General features: G+C 44.3%; 2 protein-coding genes across 4 annotated transcripts in view; both read right to left on the reverse strand.

Moving 5' to 3' along the window:
- LOC139049710 (WD repeat-containing protein 76-like) overlaps positions 1 to 21,740 on the reverse strand; it is a 32,677-nt gene that overhangs the window by 2,016 nt on the left and 8,921 nt on the right. For all 3 annotated transcript variants that reach the window (XM_070525450.1, XM_070525451.1, XM_070525449.1), the window contains exons 7-13: positions 18,768 to 18,925; positions 17,363 to 17,516; positions 15,318 to 15,470; positions 6,798 to 6,913; positions 4,433 to 4,531; positions 3,013 to 3,162; positions 935 to 988 (exon numbers count right to left, since the gene is read on the reverse strand). In XM_070525450.1, the coding sequence (XP_070381551.1) occupies positions 935 to 988; positions 3,013 to 3,162; positions 4,433 to 4,531; positions 6,798 to 6,913; positions 15,318 to 15,470; positions 17,363 to 17,516; positions 18,768 to 18,925 (884 nt within the window). The remainder of the gene's footprint in view (positions 1 to 934; positions 989 to 3,012; positions 3,163 to 4,432; positions 4,532 to 6,797; positions 6,914 to 15,317; positions 15,471 to 17,362; positions 17,517 to 18,767; positions 18,926 to 21,740) is intronic.
- Positions 11,736 to 13,924, reverse strand: LOC139049773 (uncharacterized). Its single transcript, XM_070525579.1, has 2 exons — positions 13,825 to 13,924; positions 11,736 to 13,536 (listed from the first exon to the last, which is right to left on the reverse strand). The coding sequence occupies exons 1-2, from the start codon at positions 13,922 to 13,924 to the stop codon at positions 11,753 to 11,755; spliced, it is 1,884 nt and encodes a 627-aa protein (XP_070381680.1). The 3' UTR covers positions 11,736 to 11,752.

The following is a 21,740-nucleotide window of genomic DNA, read 5'->3' on the forward strand; positions in this document are numbered from 1 at the left end:
ACCGCTGTCTTTCTGTATGAAAACAGTGCCTGTAACTAGGCACCAATTTAGGTGTGTGCAACAGGCGTTGCAGCAGGCATCAATTCCCCAATATATAAAAAGTAGTGCGATGCACATAACGTGCTTCAAAGCAACAAATTATTTGCAGCAGTCAATGTCGGGAATGGTGCGGTGACAGCCAATGGGATCCAACTAAAGTTCACAAATTAGCTTCTTACCAGCATAAGTGCATATACTTTTAATCGTGGCCACTCAAAATGGAATTGAGAGACAAGCAATATGTTTACACTATGCATTACCATGCAGGCCAGGCTACGTTTGCATCATGCATTGGAAGTGTTCATTTGCAATATATTTCTGAAAACACAGAAATATATTGCAAAAGCGCAGGCGCACGTTTCGGCAGTGCGCGGTGAACTGATTTTTGTGCTAGCAGTACTACGGGTTACTATAAATAATCGCGATTGCTATGTGGCATCACCTTGCGGCTCCGAATGGCCGTCGTTTCGTCAGGTTTGTGGTGAAATTGGGATTGGGAATTGCCGCATAGCACCCCAAATCTTCGAATTAACCGGGTTGGCCTAGTTCGCCGGTTCGAATTATCCGGTCAAATTTACATCGGAAAATACAGGAGCGCAGAAAACCTTGGAATTATCCGGGATTTCGAATTAACCGAGTTCGAATTAACGAGGTTTTACTATATTTGCAAATGCAAATATGTTTATGTACAAGGTAAAACTGCCTAGTGCACGCCAAGTTTTGTCAACGCTGAAATAGTGGCGTGTGTTTTTAAGCCTGACACTAATAGCTCGCTGTGTCATTGTCATTTTGGCTGGCTGCAATGTCCTTGGGCTGTGCGACATTAAAAATTTCACTACATATCTTTGAATGTGAAAAAAGTGAAAGCGACACTATTAAAAAATGAAGCACTTACTTGAGCGTGACCTGCTGCTTTATTTCCCCAGTTGCCTGATTGATGTTGCATATTCTGCGAAAAAAAAAAAGGAAAGGGGAGCATCAGTGTTGCGTTCAAAACAACCATAAATCACACACAAACAATGAATTAGAATTGATCATGTATGTTGTTCCAGGCTAACAGCACAACACGCCTTAACTGCACAATGTAAACCCATCCCTAGGAGAGGTGGTCCGGGCTTGTCAACATGAAACTGTAGAATACAAAAAAAATGTGCACATGTGCACTTTCATGTGCACACACACAAAACAGAACTGAGGCAGATGCAATTTGCACATATCTTTATGGCTGTACTCTTTGCTGTAATTTCTATTCAGTCTGTGATGCATCATCATCTTTGTTCCCTGCTCTTCCATGCTATGTGAAGAAGAGGTAGGTGTTTGACCTCCTACCAGTGGCACAGTTGGTCCTCAGACTGCGTCTTGCTCTTCGTACCGGTTCCCGTTTTATGTAACACAGCCAACAACCGATTTTCCAGACACCTGACTTTTTGGACATGCCCGATAATTTGGCCGCCTTTGTGCCACCGCCACAAACCCCACAGAGCCAATGTATAAGGACGTCTGAAATATTGGACGCTGAAGCCCTTTGTCGCCCAACTTTCTGGCCTTTTCCCCCGTAATGCAGGCTTGAAATGGCATTAATTTAAGCCAACCCTGCTACCATTTTGATCATGTCGCAGCATCGAACCAGCGATTTCGCACGCCAATCTGCTGGCAGCCGTAGTCATTGTGGCAGCGCTAGGCCTGGCTCCTTCGATGCTAGCTACTAGGCTCCCTGCAATTCGGTGCCATGCATTTCATTAAAAGAATTTTCCGCTAATTCCACCTTTGTCATTCATGCGGATGGCTTTGAAGCGCGAAGAAAAACGGCAAACGTTAAAAGGGTCAAGTGGTGAAGCACATCAAGACTGAAAAGAGGGGCCACTGTCACAGGAAGCAGTACATATTCTTAAAATGTGCACGCATGTGCCCGCCATCTCCTGTCACAGTGCGAGCACCGATACGCCTAGCAAGTGTACCGGCAGGCCTTCAGAGCTATTTCGGACGCATGGCGATTTGAGCCCTTGGGACGTGCACTCATTTCTTCTGATATTTTCGCAGCTCCCATTGAGTCCGAAAATTCAGACTTTGGACAGAGCACCACTAGTACATCAAATGGTGGCAGAACCAACATTGTGCCTGTGGCATAGTCACACAGCACCCAAAACAAGGTCCATGTCTGCAAAGTGATGGAAGGTAACACACTTCCATTCACTTTAGAGAATGGGATATGCACTCTAGATCATCTCTCTAATGTATTCACATCTGACATAGGCCCCCCCATGTGAAAGAAAATGGTCGTGAGTTTCTGCCCATTTTATTTGCAGATGCTGCACATTTTTACTTAGAGAAGTTAGTTTCTACGATACCAACTAGTCTGGTTATTATTTCTAGTGCACTACACAGCTGGGTAAACGAAAAATTTAAATTGTGAAGTTTTGCATCCCAAAGCTGCAGAGTGAGCTTAGAGGCAAACTGCAGTGAATGGATGTCGATTAATTACGACATTTAAATTTAATTAAATTCTGGGATGTTAATTTTGACCACCCAGGATTCTTGCGTTTTCGTCCCCATCAAAATGCATCCGCCGCTGGGCTACTGCTACCAGGGCAGGTGCTAACTCATTATCAGACGCAGCACAGATGATTAGAGGACGTTTTCTTGCAACCCATTTGAAGCAGTGTACTACTATATCAGGTTCTTTGTGAAACCAATAGATTACTTAACCGTTATTCAGTAATAACATTTCATTAATAATTCAGTAATAACCTTTTATTACTAATTTCACCATGCATGTTGTAAATGTATAATTGAACCCAGCTAGTAGGTGAAGCTTACCCTCTTGCAATAAATTCTGCGCTACGCACCGGTTTTGGGAATTTGGGACAAGATGCACTGCTAGTTCTAGGTGACATTCTTTCCAAACTGTAGTGACACACAATAAAAAAAAAAAAGACTAATTAGTGAATTATGCGAGCGTCGCAGATGACACACCTGATAGTGTCATCAAATGATGTCGAGACAACCTTGTTGCCTTCAACCGGAGAGAGGAATGCTGCCGAACAGGAGCGATTGTGCGCCTGCATTCCCAGAGGCACAGGACTCTTTCTGGACATCATTCGGGAGTCCCACAGCTTTACCGTCCTGGAAGACCAAAAACACAAATGTCCCCGCGAAGAAAATGGCAACACCAAGAACAACACGTTACAACTGTCCAATATACAGTAAAACCTTAATGACTTGATGTCAGTTTATTTGAAAATTCTAATTCATAGAATTTGTGTATTCCCGTAGTCTGCCATGTGAATTAGCGTAACGGATAATTTGAAAGGCCCGCACACATCCACCCGGATAATTCACAGTTTCCGGATAGGGCCTCAGAGACCAGTATAATGCGACGCGCTACCCGCTTTGCACATCTCGAATGCAATGTAAAAGAGATGGTGGCCGTGACGTGTCTCTGGATCCTGCAATTGCATCTGGAAGTTGCAGTAAACAAATGCATGGCCTTCGTGATCGGACTCCCGAGAGAGCCGTCGCTGGAGCTGCACTCTGGACACCACCGAATGAGCAAGTGCTAGATCTCGTGATGTAGGTCCCGATAGGCTGTACAGCTGTGTCAAGTGCCTACGTCTTGCGATGGTGCGCATCAAATTTCTGTTTATTTTGACCTTGACCTGTCTAGCAGGCTAGCCACCCACTACAAAGAAGCGAGTCAGAGCACCACTATCACCACCACATTGATAAACTTGGCAGCCTTGCTTTTCAGTTTCCTTTTTTTTTTTTTTTTCATGTGAATAGCCAGCTGCGTGGTACGTGTAGGATTCCCAACCGCATGGGAAATCTCGGTCATATGCATGGTTCTGCTGGTGTATGAAGACAGCCACAGGAGCGACTGACTAAGCTTCGATGACTACTTAAACATGGAAGCAGATGTACAGACAATGTACACTAACGTGGGAGACAAAGCTACCAAGGGGTGTGGCAGCAGGCAATGCTGGAGACGATAATGAGCCCACTAATGGGCCCACTTGAGCGACAGTTATCAAGTCCCTGAATGCCGTCCGCAGCTTCGTTGAGCATACCGGTGGTGACAGTGAAATGCTGCGCATGATTATATTGGGTGAAAGAAAAATAAACCTTTGGTGCAGCCAACTACTATACCAAGTGATTACTCCAAGTAGTCTGTTACATGGAACATAAACGGGAGATGCTTGTGTTGCGAAGTTCTGCCCTATTTTTCCCGTTTTTCTTTTCGGGTAACTAGAACATCCACTATATTGATTATTATTTAGCTATACAAAAACGCTACAAAGGAAGCAGAGGGAATGTATTATAACAGTCCCTTGAAATCAAGTTCAATAAGAATCTAAGGAGGCTGTAGCATAAATATTGCAACATGGCCTACACTTACGCATCTGTGCTGCCCGTCAAGAACCACCAGCTGTTCGTGGGATGGGCATTGACGGTCCTCACTTTTCGATTGTGCAGTTGGTACGAGCCAGTTTGCTTCCTGTAAGGGCAGCAAAAGTTGAAACACAGTCGGCAACTAAGAAGAGACCAGCATCCGCAGATAAGCACAGTCTCATTCTGCTGCTCTGAGAAAACCAAAAACACAGGATTCAAAACAATATCAGTTACAACAAAGCACATACCATATTTACTCACGTATGGCCTGCCCTTGTGCAATGCCCACATCCCCACATTGGGGTGCGAAAATTAGGGGGAAAAAAGAGTTCCACAAAATGATATGTGCGTACCATGTGTATTATCTCCAAGATTGGGCAACCAGGCCATGCTACGTGCTGGTTAATTTCTGCAAGATGCTACTAGATGGCACTAGTTACTGCCCTGCAGACGATAGCAACATCGTCATCACTGTATCTGACTGATCCACAGATCCAGCACGCTTCAAGGCTATTGAATGCTTTGGCTCGCCATTCAAGCTAGATTCACATAAGGGGCATAATTCCGTACACAAGCATGACATGGCTGACCTGCAGCAAAATGAATTGTCAGCAGCTTATCTGCTTTGTCCTTGTGAGTAGCGTGATTGGGAAGCACCGAGTCACGTAATGCTCATCTGTGGAGTTTGGTATGTCCCGTGAATCTAGCTTTAACTGCAACATGCTTTCACGCACTGGAAAGGGCATCAATGCAGAAAGTGTGCACGTGGATGTTGACTGCGTGAAATGTGGTTTTGTATAAGGCCATCGTTGAGAGCTCAGATGAGACAAGCTCAACTAGGGCAGCTCGAGACGGAGATGATTGTTTAGAAGTTTTCATAGTCTCCCGCCAGTGTGTGTTATTCTGCATAGGAGTTGGAGGTTTCAGCGATTAGCCATAGGCCAGCCTCATGTAAAACCAGCACCATGCAAAAAATCTTAAAACGTGCAGGCCTCTCAGGAGTAAATACGGCATTTACTCGCTCGCAGCTCAAAATATGTATTCTGGTAGAAAAAGTGTTGCATTCTCTGTTACCGCTAGGCTTGGCTGGCCCGCAGCCTGCAAGCCAATCTCGTGTGATCACACCAATGTGTATTGGAGATGAAGCAAGGCATGCGTTTGTAATTTAGCAATGTTCACATGACACGTAACTGCACCGCAAGCAATCAAGCTGACAGAATCTATGAAGACCCTTTGCTTGGTCTATACAAGGCATCCTGCTTGCTTTTCTTTCGTATACTAGACCTGATCATGGATTCTTTTTCAACTATCTCAGTGGATGCACTCAAACGAAAGGAAGGCTGCAAGGTTCATATTCAACAAATTTGCTGCATTAGGTTTTCCCCATTGAAATAATGCAGGCTAATGACGTACAGCCAGCGCAAGTACAAATGCATAAGTTTTAACTAGAATTTATCTCTCAGCTTTACAATAACAAACTAGCTCTAGACCCCTCGCCATGTTTATCTTTCTAACTAGCAGGCCCACATGACAACACCAATGAAACACACTAATGTCATGTTTTGCATGCACTGACCCACCAAATTTTCTTCACATTCTTGATAAATTCCACCCAGTTTTCTGCATCGGGTATCCGGTACCACCTGGCCTTTTTTCGTGGAACACAAAAATGCTGAACATGTGTGGCTGACGTGAATTTGCCCGATATCTACACGCTGACATTTCAATTCTGAATAAAAGAACCACATGCATGGATCGCTTCTGTCAGTCAGCTGAAATAAGAGTATTCATTTCAGTATAAATAATTACTGAGTTATGTAAAAAAAAAACAAAGAAGAACAGCTAAACTTGTAATAGAGTGAGGGTCCGCTCAAGTGTAAAGATGTACATCGCGCATGGTGCACCCTAAGCGCCCGTGGATTTCTAAAGACGTGCATACCCGGTATCACCAAGCATGTGTCCCCGACACGGTTCATACAGAACATCCAACAAAATATTCAAGGACAATTCAAGGATTTCAGATTGCTGAAGGCCAAAATTCATGGAGGTTGAAACAAACTTCAGTCATAACACAAACTAAAAATATCCAACTCAGCTGCAACTCTTTATACCTAAAAGCAGCCACATAATTGCACACGTGCTTCTCAGTAAACTCCTGATAAACGGAACCAATTTCCCTGGTCCCTTGAGGTTCCATGAAAGAGAGTCTGCTGCAATGAAGTTATTTTTGTGCTGGACACAAATTTGCGGCCAGGCTGTATTTTCAGCAATATAACAGCGTAAAAACAAAATCAAACAGGATCTGCCCCTATGTAACCAAAAATGTCCATGTAGTTTCCTAACAAGCAGCAACCCAAGTACGAAACACTCACTTCTGCATTCTGGTGTCCAGAAAGGAAACTTGACCATCAGAGTGTGCCACGATCATTGTGTTGTCCAGCATCCAGTCAAAGTACATAACACCGACATCGGGGTCAGTGCGATAGATCTGCACGAATAAGCACGATTAACTTTCAATAACAGTGGACTAGCACAGCTTGTGCCTAAACATTTCAGTCATGCAATTACAGACCTGCCAACCTTAGAAGGTTGAGAAATGCTACCGCCGAAGCCAAAAAATACTGAAACTTGGCGAGAAATACAGAAATACTCTCGTATGTCTACACATGTGCCCAGGAAAGTGGACAGGATAACTGCTACGGGAGATTAATTACTAAAGCCCCGTACACGTAATGCGGAAGGTGTGGGTTTGGCCACCATGCCAGCAACTCATTTTTCCTCAATTTCCTTTCCTCTTTTCCTTATTATGTTTACGTGTTAAGTTAAACATAACAATTACTTGCCCCCCATGCTATCTTTCATTTCATTTATTTGTTTCTTCATATGGCTGTGACTAACAAGATATTGAGGCCCCCAGATCCCAGATTTTACCACTTTGTCATACTGATGTTTATCTGTACTACTATTCAACCTATTCAATCCGAAACTATTAGACCAAATTACTATTCACTTCAAGTTCGACTCGAACATGAAATTTAATATTTGCCAATTTCAAGAAGTTGTTAACATGGCCAGGGCACAAAAACTGTGGCCTAAAAGAAGAATGTTAACATGGGCATGAGAAAAGACTAAGTGCTGATTTAAACAAATAATGCAGCATCACAAAGCTATTCAAACAAGAAAAGATAAATAATAATTAGTACTATTAATAAAATAATGCGCAATGCAATTGCTTTAAAGTTACTTTTCACCAGAAACTTGGTTCAGTTCAGACCACTCAGCATATAACTGCTTACCGAACATATGGGAGCATGCAGTACGGCAGTGTTGCCACGGCGCAGGGCTAAACAAAGGTGTTTGTCATGAATGTTGTTGCAGACAAGATAAAGTGAAGGCACCTTGCGGCCTTACGTCGCATCTTCATTATGACACCGGGGGACTGCTGCATTGTTGGTCACAGGAATACATACTTTAAGGGGAGACGCGGGTCTTGAAATGTCGAAAAATCGCAAAAAAGTCGATTTTTGAAAAAGTGCGTTTTCGCTATGTTTATACATTCAAGAATCCCTCCGCGAAATCTAGAACCTAAATTTAATCGGAAAATAATAAAAAAGAACACCTATACGGGCCAGGGTGGCCGCGGAATGAGCGAAAAAATCGCCAAAAATGTTCGAACTTCGCGCCGTCGTCATTTGCGAACGCGTTGGCCGGCGGGCGCCATTTTGAGCTTGTTTGGAAGCTGCTTTCTTTGTGCGTATTTTGCGCCGGTTCAATATGGCGTAGGTGAGGAGGAACCGACGCTATCGCGTCATTTCTGAAGGATGCGCCCGTGCCGCTGATTGGCCAAAGCGCGCACGCCCACCGCGCGCCTCGCTCCTATTGGTCTGGCGCCGTTTGAGTGCCGATTCCCGCGTTCCCAACAGGCCGGTCGCTCTCGTGTGCGCTGCGTGTTTGTGTGGTTTCATCGCGCCGCTGTGAACGTTCGGCCGCTCGCTTCTCGACGATGTTCGATAAAGTGTCTTTTTCGCTGCCCGAATGGCTGGAGGACACCGTCGTATGAAGACTACTACGCGTCAAGCGTTCGGCAAGGCGCGAAGGCGGCCGTGGAATGCACGACAGAAGACGGATAAGCCTGTCGTGTACCCGGAGTTGCCGGCTGCTGGTCTGCCTGAAGATTCTGCCGGATCGAGTTCCGAGCTGCAACCCAGTACGTCTAGCGTCAACACTTCGTCCACCCACGCCTCGCATGTTGGCGCAGACCGTGTAGATACCGTTTTCTTCACGACCGAAGAAAGAAGCAAGCGCGCAGCGATCGCCGATAAGGCGCCTGGCGTCGCAGTCTGCAACGGAGCGAAAGTTTGAGCTGCTGGGTGTTGACACGAAAGAGGACGTCAGCGACAGCGGAACGGAACTTGCCATCGTGGATTTATCCGTGGTGCAAGACTTTTTTGGACTTATGCCGTGTCCCGTGTGCGCCAAGAAAACGCTGATGCTTCGAAGGACCCCGCCAAGGAGTACGGGCTCTGTGCCAAGCTTGTGCTGGAGTGCTCCACGTGTGGCATGCGCGAAAGGATCGTCGGAGGCTTCACATGTCCAACAAGTATTACACAAACAGAAATGCTTTGATAAACAAGCTTGCAAAGAGGCACAAGCCACCAACAGACTCTGCCTACAGTCCTGAGCTTTTAAAGGTATAGGTGTGACCTTTTGCTGAATGCACAATTGTGAGAGTGTGCAAGAGATAATTTTTTTGTTTATTTGCGTTCTGGAATTTTACGTTCAAAAACCGTGATATGATCCTGGACCAATTTTGACCACTTGGGAAGCGCTACAACACAAGCACAGGAACTTTTTTGCATTTCAGCTCCATTGAAATATGGCGACCACCACTGGTATTTGATTCAAATTTTTTGTTGTAGCCATAAACTTTGTGGAAAGGACATATTTTGTTGTGGCCATGAACTCTGCGCAGCCTTATTTGCATAGGGATGTCATTTGTGTGCCTTCTGTACAACAAGGAACTAAAATAGGAATGTGAAGCTCGTGGTGCTAGCTTTCTGGCATTGCCTTCAGTGACTATGCATGATTTTGCAACCAATATCTCAATGTTATTTTTGCAAAATGGCCATATACAGTCGCCGACCGTTTATTCGGACCTCACGGGGACTGCGAAAATGTCCGAATAAACAGGTGTCCGAAAAAGCAGATTAAGAAAAAAAAAAGGAAATCCTTTATTTCCACGCACTTATTGGGGCTCGGCAGTAGGCTTGGAAGAAATCGTGAATGCGCCGTTGCACGCTGTTCCGTTTACGCGCAATCAGATAAGCCTGAATCTCGGAGAGGGTCGTACGGTCACATGCGGTCACTATTAGCGGCTGAAAGCACAGTCACTGCTTGTACACGCTCCGCATGCGACGGCAGCGTAGCACATGGTGCGTCATCTCCGGCGGTGCAGCAGAAACCTGACGAATGGTCTTGCCGTCGTCGAGTTCTGCGCATGTCACTACAGCAGTGTCAGCACTTATGAAACTGTCAAATGAGACGGTGTCCGGAATCGCAATGCAACCACTGCACAGGTCTCGGCAGAACATTTTCGGCGTCAGTAGGGAGCACGTCGGTAGGCGACAAGTTTTAGGCCTCCCGGCACCCGCTTGCCGGCATTCCCCAGAGCAGTCTGCGCGGGCACTGTCGGCGCCATTAGACCTTTGACGCGATGTTTACGTATGCCGCGTTGGCTCACCGAAACCTCAACACAGCACACAAAGCAAACACCACCGTGCCGACACCAGTCGCACAAACGAAAAATGCGGCCTGCTCACAGCGTCAGCGAAGAAACAAATCAGCTGCTGGATTGTCTTGACATGGCTTACTAAGCTGAAACCGGAACTGCTGCAGAGCCACTCTATCTAACCAGGCAGAAACGATGATGATGAGCGGGGATTTCCAGTAGCGCCACTTCGTGGGGCAGCAAGGAAGCTCCGTTCAAAACAAAAATGGCGTTCAGCAAGTCGAACCATGCACCGGTCAGAGTCGGTGCATAGTGCTCTCGACCGAGTTGGCTCAAGGAGTGTCCGAAAAATCAGACGAGAGGTTATAAGGTGTCCGAACTTTCGGCAGTTGTTATACATTATGGTCTATGGGGAGTATGGCGGTGCCGCGAGGATGACCGAATAATCGGGCATGTCCGAATTTTCGGAGTCCGGAAAATCGGTCGGCGACTGTATATGTCATAAACTTGTTGCTGAAAGACAGGGCTACATGGTGGTGCAATTTATATTGCCATATTGTTAGTCCATTAAAAGTTATAGTGAACTAAAAGTTCAAACTCGTTTTTCTCAGCTTCATTTTTTTAAACACCGCACACTGCCTTACGGGGTATCTTCATATGTTCTTTCTAAGTACCAGCAAAATGTTTGGTATCAATATATTTGTGTCGAATCGATCTAGCCGGTGATGCTATTTATTTATTTCTAAAGTTGCCGGCTAAATTTTAATTGCCACTAAATACAAATTAAAATTAGCAAAGATATTGAAATTATGTTTACATCTGGTATTTTTGCATTATAATTGCACTGAGAACAATAAAAATAGCATCACCGGCTAGAGCTACTCTCTGGCGTTCTGGCCATATACTTTGTTTTTCCTCTTGACAAAGTTAAGTTTTTGAAAAGTCCCGTTAGAAATTCATTAAATTTCTGTATTAGAACTTTGCATCATTTGTTCTAATGAAGATATACAAAATCTAATTAGATATTTGCAATCAGCAGAAAAAGCCGAACAATACTGTTAAATATCATCCCGTTCACACTAAAATTAACAAAGTTGGTTTTAAGACCCACATCTTCCCTTAACAGGGTTCGTACAGACTCAAAAGGGGAAAATTCAAGGATATTCAAGAAATTTCAAGGCTCAGTGGGAGTATTTTCAAGGACTCGACACAATGCTACATGCAGCAGTTTTCAATATCAGGTACAAATTTTACTGAACAAAGTTGAAAAAGAAAAGCACTTAAAGGAACAGCTTATATTGCACTAAACCAAGATAATATTACTGAACAAATTCGAAAAAGAATTATTTCAAGGAACAGCTTGTACTGCACTAAACCAACATAACATTACTGAAGAAAGTCGAAAAAAAAATCATTTCAAGGAACAGCTTGTATTGCACTAAACCAACATAATATTACTGAACAAAGTCGAAGAAAAACATTTCAAGGAACAGATTGTATTGCACTAAACCAACATATGTTCCGTCTTGAAAAACACACTGCAGTGCACTGCACCAATGTCGAACAGCAATCAATTCTGCAAAAGTGCTAATGGCAACTTCAGGGGAGCTCCTGCCGCTTTTCCTGAATCTTCTGGTTGAGGCTACACAGTTCCTCAGTCTTGCTTCGTGCAGCCTTCCTCAGACTATTTGATCTGACCACATAATTCAGATCATTTGCTGCTTCTGCCTTTTCGGCATAGGTATCCGCTGAAGCCTGGAGGTCAGCTATTGTTGCCTCGAGTTTCTTTTTCTTTTTTTTCATTGCGTCAATCTCTTCGTCAATGCAGCGCCTCTTTGATTCCCTTACACGATCACACTGCTTCTTTTTTTCTGCTTCCAGATATGCAGCATACTGCTGCCGGGCAGCTGATACAGCAGTCCTCAGCTCTTTTGTAATAGGGACGTTAAGGACGCCCCCTGCCTTGTCCACAGCATCGCACACAATACGTTGCGAAATGTACGACAGGTCCTTCAGGTTTTCTACAGAAACCTGGCGGTTCACGCTAAACCCTCGCTCCACAGTGGCCTGTCCGTGGCTGAGCACGAGCAAAAGTTTGACAACCTTCCACAGTTCCCCACATGATGAATTAAACTGCATCAGCTCAGTCAAGAACTCGTCCAACCTGTTTACGTTCTTCTCAAACATTCGCAGGTTATGCATCTCTTCCTGCAGGAACTCGTTGTACTCCCCTAGTACAGTGTCTCTTTGGTGCTCAGACATTCTGCCCGCTGTAATGAGGGCATCCAACACTCTTCTGAAGCCGGCCAGGCACTCATCTGGTTTAGTACACATTTGTCGTGGGTCCAGAGAGGACAAACTCCTCACGATTGGGAATCTCAGTGGACTTCTCTCGAGCACCTTCTTTGTCACACTGACCAAGAAGCGTTTGCATTCCATGTGGAACTGGAACACGTCCTTTTGGCTTGCTTTAGTTTTCCTGACAGTCTGTTCAGCGGCATGGCCTACATCCACCTTTTCAAGTGGAGTGTGGTTCTCCGTGCTTTCAATGTCCACCATCAGCAGACCAGTGGCTCCTTTTGCTGAAGACAAGACCGAGCACTTCAGAAACTTCGTCAGTAGCTTCCTGACCACAGTTTCCAAGTCCCTTGCAAGAAAGAACACCATGGGCTGATCCGTTTGGTACCCAGTGAGGAATGGCTTGAGGGTCACGGCCACACCCAGTGCAAATTGAAGCTTTGCTAGCAGTAGGTCATCACTGGCAAACTCACACAAGTTGTGAAATGATCCACACTTTGGGGGGCTTACTTCCGTCTTCCTTGCAGCTGCAATAAACTTCTTAATGTCACACCACAAGAGCAAGGCTCTCTCTATCACAGGCACATTCTCCAACCAACGGTGGGCAACAAAGTTCAGGGGAAAAGTATCCTGACCGGTAACTGCTGAGAAGTCCTCCCTTCTTGCAGGAGAACCATGGAAAAGCGCGCTCAGACTGGAGAGCAGACAGTCAAGTCCCCACTTACTTGCTGTAACACCCGCCCTGTAGGCGTTGTGCATGGTGTGGAGGCCACAAGTCCCAATGTCCAGACATTGAACTTGGTATGTTTGATGCAGGTGCTCTTGGAAATTCTTGAGTAACTTCAGGTTAACATTGGGACCATCCATTGAAATCTGAAGAATTTTCTCAAGAGGGAAAGGCTCGAGCGCAGTCAGCAGCGTTCCTTGGATGTCTTCGGATGTTGAGTGCCCTATAAACACCGAGGTATAGTACCTCGTTGCCACCTTGTGAGACGAATTCCAAAACCGGATGTGAACATCCAATTGTTTCCGCTGGAGATAGTCGTTTGTGGACTCGTCGAAGAGTACCACGTAGTAATCGCAATCTTTTATATCCCGTTGCAGAGCAGATAAAAAGAAGGGCCTCAGACCATGGCACGTCACATAGGCACATTTTTTCTATCCGCAAGAAAATGCTTTGGCCACGCCACTGTCCGGGAACATATGCTGGAATAGCTGGCCTGCTTCCGACGACGACCGATAGGAGAAATGCGATGTGACAACTTTCAAAGTCCACAGAATCTCCGCGTTCGTCACCAGCTCGTGTGCCTTGCAAGCATCATCTAGATTTCCCGATTGCGAAGGAGGTGGGACGGCTGACTGTTTCCCCGTACTTGGAACTAAGTACCTTCGCACCGAACTGTTGGCTGCAATCTCCATGACGCCAGCATGCTTAGCACTCTTCATATGGCTCTTTAACGCCGACTCGCCCATGTTGGTGATATCGAAGGTCTTTCCGCAAGGCCTGCATCTTGCACGGTGCTCACTCGTCGTATCTAGTGCAATCCAGTCTTTGTAAGCCTCGTTGTGAAGCCACGCGCCTTGAAATTTGCTTTTCCCAGGTATTTGCTTTGTATTCAGATGTTTCAGCCGCAACAAGTCGGGTGCAGAAGCGACGGCAGAATGCAATGCCGTCAACCACCATAACAAAGCGCCAAGATCAGATTGGATTGAATCGGCTCAAGTTGGCTTCAGAGCCGAGTGGCTCCAGTGTGGCTAACCGTCGCGCAATATTGGCTATATTAGCACACACTGATTTTTTACGCCTGAAACGCACATAATGAAACACGGTACTGAAAATACAAATATTTTAACTGCGTTTTTTTATTAATAGTCATTTGCATGTACTACGCTAGGAATTCAAGGATTTTCAAGGAGCAGCAAAAAGTCCAGGATTTTCAAGGGCCTTGAAAACCAAATATTCAAATTCAAGGGTTTTCAAGGTGTTCAAGGACCTGTGCGCACCCTGCCTTAAATGTCCGGCAGAAGGTACTTTTGTTTGTTTCACCCCGTGGCCACGTCTCTGTGACGAGCTAGAGCAATGGATACGCAGTATGCACTGTATGGACTGCTTGTTTCTCAACATAGTAGCGTCTACATGCGCGTGCTTGGAATGTCAGCGTAGCTTGCCATGTTGCATTTAGTTTAATTTGTGTCCCGTCGGTTCAATCGTTTTCGACTGCGCTTCAGTCTCCTAGCTTTTGCCCTTACAACATTTGCTTGACTTTCGCCTTGTTTACCTCCGTGCTCACCGTTTACACTTATGGTGCCCATATGTGGCGGGATAAGTAGGACAGCTGTTCTGTACTTTGGAGAAAAACTCTGAAGCAATACTTCCTATGCAAAATAAAGACATTGCTGAAAAACACAGGTCCATTATTAAACTGAGAACCTCACCGATATTCAGTGCAAAACGTAACCAATTCATTAGCTTCGGAGAGAAAAAAGCACTTGATTCTATTCAACAGCAATTCTATTGACAAAAAAATATTTTCCGGACCTTCGTATCTTGAACTGAGCTGTAATCAGTCCTGGGATACCAATTTGGCATACCCTTTAATAAGATTAGGCTACAAAGTATGCCTTGATTTTAGTGTGCCCAAGTTGCTGATAACTTGGTACATTCGTGTTATGCAATGCTCGGAGACTCCCGAGCATATACAGCACCCTATTTTCTTGCCCAAAATTTGTAAGCATTAAATTTGCTGACAAATTCAGATATTTGGCTTTCTTTTCTCCTGATTCAATTCAATATTCGATTCGAAACCTACTATTCAATATTCCTACACTCCTAATAATAAGCTCATTACAGTAAACAACTGTTTACCTCATCAAAAATGCCGCGTTCAATGTCCGCACACCGCAAGGTGTCGTCGTAGCTTCCAGAGTAAATTTTCTGAGGCTCTTCAGGGCGGATCCTCAGGCACATCAAACCAGAACTGTGCGGTGTGTATGTCTCAACCACATTTTCAGCTGCACCCTGGAATGAAAGAATTCAAGAGATTTTAACCGCGAGTTAGTTCACTAAGCAGAACGAAGGAAAAAGGCGAAGCATAGAATATTTTCACTTGGAAGCACACATGGCGGCGATCACTGATCCCGACTGCACCGTCTGGAACTCGGACAAGCTAGCAGTACAGTAAAATCTCATTACTATACACAGTACTCCACAATAATTTTTTCCAGATTAACGAAGCTTAGAAAAATCTGGCATTATCACCAAGCCCGACTTTTTATCTGCGCTCTGAATAAATGCACTGCCGCATGATTCATTTGAGACAGTCGGCGATGCTTGACAGTCATTGTGTCATGTTCGCTTCCACATAGCAGCATATCGTCTTCGTCTTGTCAGCCGATAGAACACACTCCTAGCTATGGACTATGATCTCACTAATAACAAAACGTCTGCCAGAGAGGTTTGTACACGCATCTTGACGAGATTACTTTTTCACAAAAAGTGCGCTTTGATTCCTACTGCGTGGAGTTTTTCTTTTTTGTGTGTGAGACCAATGTAAATGCAGTTAAGGATGTACTGCTTGCAATGCAGCTGCATCCTTTTGTTAAATTAAAATTTTTTTAATTGCACGTTTTTGATACCAAAGTAACAAAGGATTTTTGGCAGTCTTACAAAATTCATTATATCAAGATTTCACTCTAATGGCTAACAGAAGTATGCCAGCAGGGTATCTAAACAATACTTTCCAGGAAGTGACCAAACAAGGACAAGGTAAGCAGACAATGACACAATGCTTCAGAATTGTTAATCCAGGTAACCACAACGAACAAGCATCACTATACTAGTGTTGCATTGATGTTGAAATGAGTGTTGCATGGACTAACCTGCTACATTTAAACATCTGTACAACATAGAGATAATGAATACAGTCTACACTCGTTACAATGGGGCCTTGTACAACAGACTTTTGGATATAATAGACCATATTTCAGCCTTAGTTTGTTCTACCTAATTTATTAAAGCAACGAATTTTGATTGTAACGGACCATGCCACAACGGACTATTGGCTACAGCGCATGAATTTAGAGGCAACTTTTTTCAAAATCTGGCGCATAAAACATACTTTTGCAGTGTCAACACAGGCTGACAACTGACTTGAGAGGGTCAGCCAACAATCGCGGCTCAACTAGATGAGAGAGGGGGGTTCTAATCCGGCGGCTGCTGCTCACAGCATGGCCGCCATATCTTGAACGCCATCTGCGATGTGGACAAAGTGTGTGCCCACGGGGGCCTCATCCTAAAAGCGATCTGCAATGCAGACAAAACGCAACCAGTGCCAGCGGTTTCGTATGCTCTGTGCTTTCGACATTTAGCGTGTACTTATCTTGCTTAATTTACTATCGTAATTGGTGCTTCGCCTTTCGGGCGAAACTGCAACTTTTTTCGTTTGTCTTTTACTTTGGACGTTCGTCACTCACTCTTTTCAATAAAGTTGCTAGACATTGTGACGAAAGTTTTGGCAGTGAGGCGTTTCGGATATTATGAACTTCGGATAAAACAGATGTTTTTTGTCGGATTAACAGAGTCTGTTGTAACGAGAGTCGATTTTATATGCCTATAATGAGAGTTTGATAAAACAAAGGTATTTTCATGTCGGATGCAGCCCGATTGTAGCGAGGTACAACTGTGAATAAGTATGCCATGAAATGATTTTCAACACATCAACACAATGTTTCTTCGCTACATAACATTTGCAGCCTCAAAGTTATTGTCAAGCACAAACCAACCCGAAACACCCATTGCAATTTGCACATCAAGGCAACAATAAATAAATGCAACCAGATGCTGTAAACTCTCCAAGAAGTGATTGGCAACTTATCATTACATGTGACCGCCACTTATTGAACTTTACTCACCAGCTTCAGAAATCCAAAATTTCCGAGCTTGTCACCAGCAAAGACAAGAGTGGCTGTCAGGGAAGGGTGAACAGCCAGGGCCGTGATGCGGGCTGGAACCACCTTTTGCACAGTTGTCTCATCAACTTGCAGGTTCATCATCCTATCCAACATTCTGCAAGGCAGGACAGTGAACTCTTGTGAAAAACACACATACGTTCACGTTGCAATCGCCAACCACAAGATTCTGCTGTTAATGTAGCTTGTATACCAGGCGCTGTATTGGGTAAAGATTCATTTCATTTTCCATTATTTCTGCCCTTCATAAGTGGCTAGCTTAACACCAAGGCTTCATTGAAGGGGTGCATGAATATTCAAAACTTTTAAATAATGCTTTTTCGATTCGCTCTTTGAACCGAGTAGTCATTATTCATAAATGTGAATATGTTCTAATACATTTTGAATATTTCAAAACTTCCAACTGTACCCAAATAAATATAAAATTGGGAGTAAAAGTACGGTAAATTTTCACTCCTATGGGCAGACATAAAACATGAGAAGTTGTAGTGGAGCAGGCTACGTCACTTAGGCAGCCAGACTTTACAGGCTGTACAGCGATGACTCGCGCTGTCTGAAAAGCCCTGCGCAAGCGCACAAACGACTTGTTTGCTTCTAATACTCTATTTGTGCTTTTAAAGGGACACTGAAGGCAAAAACACTAGAGTAATAGATAGTGCTCAAGAAATTGAAGTATATGCAGAACACGATTAGAGACTCCTCCAGAACATTCAAGTACTAGCCCATGATGAAGGCACCCCTCATAATTCTGTCCAAGTACTCTACCACACATAATTTCCGAATGATGGAGCAGCTGCAGTGGCAAATACAACGCTCTGTCTTGGCTCGGTTTCTCCATGGCTGCACTTTTGCATTTTGCACAGAAAGCTGTAGCGCTTCCTGTGGGGCGCTGTTTCACTTACTGACTCCAGTAAAGGGTGGTGCCCCCGTCAACCTAGTATTTGCCTTTCGTGTCCCTTTAATAAACAGCACTTTATAACATACTACGTAATGACAGAAACTTGCTAACTATCAGAATACTGAGATGTGAACATCATTCTATAGCGGCTGTTCATCATTTGAAAACTATTGGAAAAGTATTGAATATTCAATTCACTTCTGGCAATATTCAATTTGTAACTGGGAAGATACAAATGGGAAGCGAAACCGGAACTGGTTTGCTGAAAATCTACAATAGTTCATTGTTCAGGGTGCTCTGAGGCTCGTCAGTAATGTTTCTGTGGTTTCGAGGTCCATGAGCTTCACTTAACACAAAAAATAGAGAGGAAGAAGACATCTTAGTACTCTTTAAGTCAATGGCAATATGCGTATCAAAAATCAGGAGAAAAAAATAAAAACAAGCACTGACGTTTCAGCATCTCTTGACAGAGGCTCCAAGGCAACTTGGCTGAGCTCTTCCTTTACCATGACCTCACAAAGGCAAGACCTGCCGCCTTCATCAACGCCGCTTCCAACCACCTCCTTGAAATCAAGTGGTCCTTCTCTTATGCACTCTTTAACTGGCTCCTGCAGGGTTAAAAAAACATTAAAGGTTCTAGAGTCCAAATTTGTGCTTTCCCACATCAATCTGAAATCAGGGACATCACACACTTAATTAGAAGTCAAATACCTTGCGAGTAACCTTTATGCAGTGTACACTGCTAGCAGAATTAAACGCATCAATTTATAGCTAACTAATGTGCATACTATCACTGCCATCATATGCTATGCATGTGACATTGGCATAATTTTGGCCCGTACATTTGCATAAGAGCCCGCATCATCTTTTAAGTGGCCAGGTGTTGTAGCAACATGAAATGGTGTTCTCATAGTACTCACGCAAAAATGCACGCATATGCTAGCTGCTGTTGAGGAGTTGGCTGTTTACGAAGGACACTACATGATCTGACTTCATGTAACAGAACTGCAATACACTGCAAAGAAATCATTGCAATAATGCAGGATGTCACACAAGTTTGCAATACAGATGGACAATACACTTTGCAGTTCAAGCGCATTGCTCTTGCAAAGTTCAAGCACAGAAATGTGTGATTACACACTCTTTTGTGCAAGTTAATCTCACGATTTTCTGTTTCTTATTCTTTCGATGACTTCATCTGAGACAGCACAACATTCGCAGCGACAGAGACCAAAGAGATTTAACAAGAGACAACCAAGTACACAACAACAGACGTAGCACTCCTGTGTCTAGTGGATGCTTGTCATCTACTCTTGACGAGGAAGACTGTCAAAGTGCACTCAGTGACGTTAAGAAGTGACCAACTTGACTAAGAGCGTTGGCTCATGAAAAATGAATTTCACACGTTGCTGTCACAGTATCTGCATGAAATGGGCCTCCATGCTGCATAATCATCATCAACAGCCTATTTTATGTCCACATTCTACAATTGCTACTGTTTGGACCCAGTTGACACCATTCTAGGAATAAACTGCAGTAAGGTTATATGTTCGTGCCCTGAAACATCATGGACTATTCTAGGCCTGTAAACTTCCCCAATTTCATCTTACCACCTAGTTCTCTGCTGTCCTCAACTGAACTTCCTTTCCTTTGGCACCCACTCTCCAACTCTTATAGACCATCGGTTATCTGCCCTACACATTACATGGCCGGCCCAATTCTACTTCTAGAACATTGGCTACCCCCGTTTGTTCTTTAACCCTTTTCAAGGTCAATGACGTAAATATACAGCGCCGCAAACAAGCCCAAAATGGTCGAAGCCATATATTTACGGCGTCGTCTGTACGTTTAAAATTCGTACCAATTTCCCAACTTTTTCTTTTCTGGCATGTGCTGCCACTATGTGGGAATACAGTGAATTTTTTTCTCGCGCCTCCCTTTCTCGGTTTTTGTTGCACGGTTTGTTTTAGAGCTAGTTTGCTCCAACGCATCTATATACTACAGCTCGCGCGCAGGCGGTTGTTTTTGGTTCTGTTCTGCGGGTGGTTTCGGCTTCTTTCACTCGCAATACTGATGGCTATCTCGTTACTAATCGCTCAAAGGGCAACCGCCTGTTTCTCGCTTGTTTAGTGCTTACAGCTGTGCACATAGGAAGGACGCCGCCCCGCATGCATTTCCTTTTCTTTCTTTCTTTTTTTGAGACTCACGAAAACTAATTGCCTCTGGTTGGCGATAAGATGAAGATTAGCGGAAGTTTGCCACACGTTTTGCTTTTTTGATTGGCACACAACCACAGCTTTCTTGAGTGCGCTCATCTGTACGCAGTTCGATTACGTTATGGACGTAAATATTAGTGTAAAAGCAGGAGCATTTGACACTCATGAAATATTCTCGTGTGCGCATTTTCGAAGCCTTATGTGTATAACAATGCATCAATAAGTTTATTTCCCTTTTTTTATTGTTGTTATTTATGAATGAACAGTAAATATATACCAACGCAAAATATCTTTTTCTCACTTTACCGTCACCCTAGAAAAATTACGGTAAATTTTTTTTCTAAATACCATATTTAGTCGAATCTAACGCGCATCTTTTTTCCGATAAGACGGGTCCAAAAACTGCATGTCCAAATCCTAACTGTCCAAATCCGCGTTACCATATCGCCGTCAGCATTCGAAAAATGGCCGCCTCGTACGCGCTTCTAGCCTAGTTGCCGTAGCTTCCTCCATGTGCATACCTCCATGTTGTACGTGTAAGCAGGCACTGGTGTAACCTAGTGTACCGCCTGTCTTCCCGTTTTCTGCATTTATTCGATCAGCATAGAAGCGCTGACTGCGAAGACACGCCGAGTCTACCACGATGCCGCATTTAAAAGGAAAGTTATCATGTGCGCGAAGACGGACGGAAATCGGGCCACATCACACGCGTGCGGGACTGGCGCAAACAGAAGAATATTCTCGTCAGCAAAACAACAAGGAAGGGTTTCAGTGGACCGAAGCAGAACCGCTGCGCCGAAATAGAAGAGCTGCTCGGGGAATACGTGCAAGAGTAGTGAGCGGCACAGCGGCCTGTGACAACCGATCTGCTCAAAGTACCGGCGATGCAGTTAGCCCTACAGAAAGGGCTAACTAAGGCAGAGTGACTTCAAAGCGAGCAGGTGCTCACTATAAAATTTTATGAAAAGAAAAGGCTTTTCTCTTCGAGGGCGGACAGGGATATGCCAAGAATCGCCCGAAGAATGTGAAGAGAAATTACAGTTTTCAGCGGTACGTTTTGAAGTTGCGCCATAGAAACAGCTACCACTTCGGACAGATTGGAAATGCCGATCAGAGCCGTTTACGTTGACATGCCTGCCACCACAACTGTTGAAAAGAAGAGGGGCGAAGCAAGTTCGCGTTTTGTCTTCCGGCCACTAAAAAACTA

This window comes from Dermacentor albipictus, chromosome 9 (assembly GCF_038994185.2).
Source record: "Dermacentor albipictus isolate Rhodes 1998 colony chromosome 9, USDA_Dalb.pri_finalv2, whole genome shotgun sequence".
Lineage (NCBI taxonomy): Eukaryota > Metazoa > Arthropoda > Arachnida > Ixodida > Ixodidae > Dermacentor > Dermacentor albipictus.

What these genes read in the sequence shown, in the direction of transcription:
- LOC139049773 (XM_070525579.1), bottom strand. Translation starts at nt 13,924, where the DNA reads ATGGGCGAGTCGGCGTTAAAGAGCCATATGAAGAGTGCTAAGCATGCT. An exon ending in GCGAAGGTACTTAGTTCCAA is followed by an intron (nt 13,537 to 13,824) that starts GTACGGGGAAAC and finishes GGGATATAAAAG; the next exon opens with ATTGCGATTACTACGTGGTA.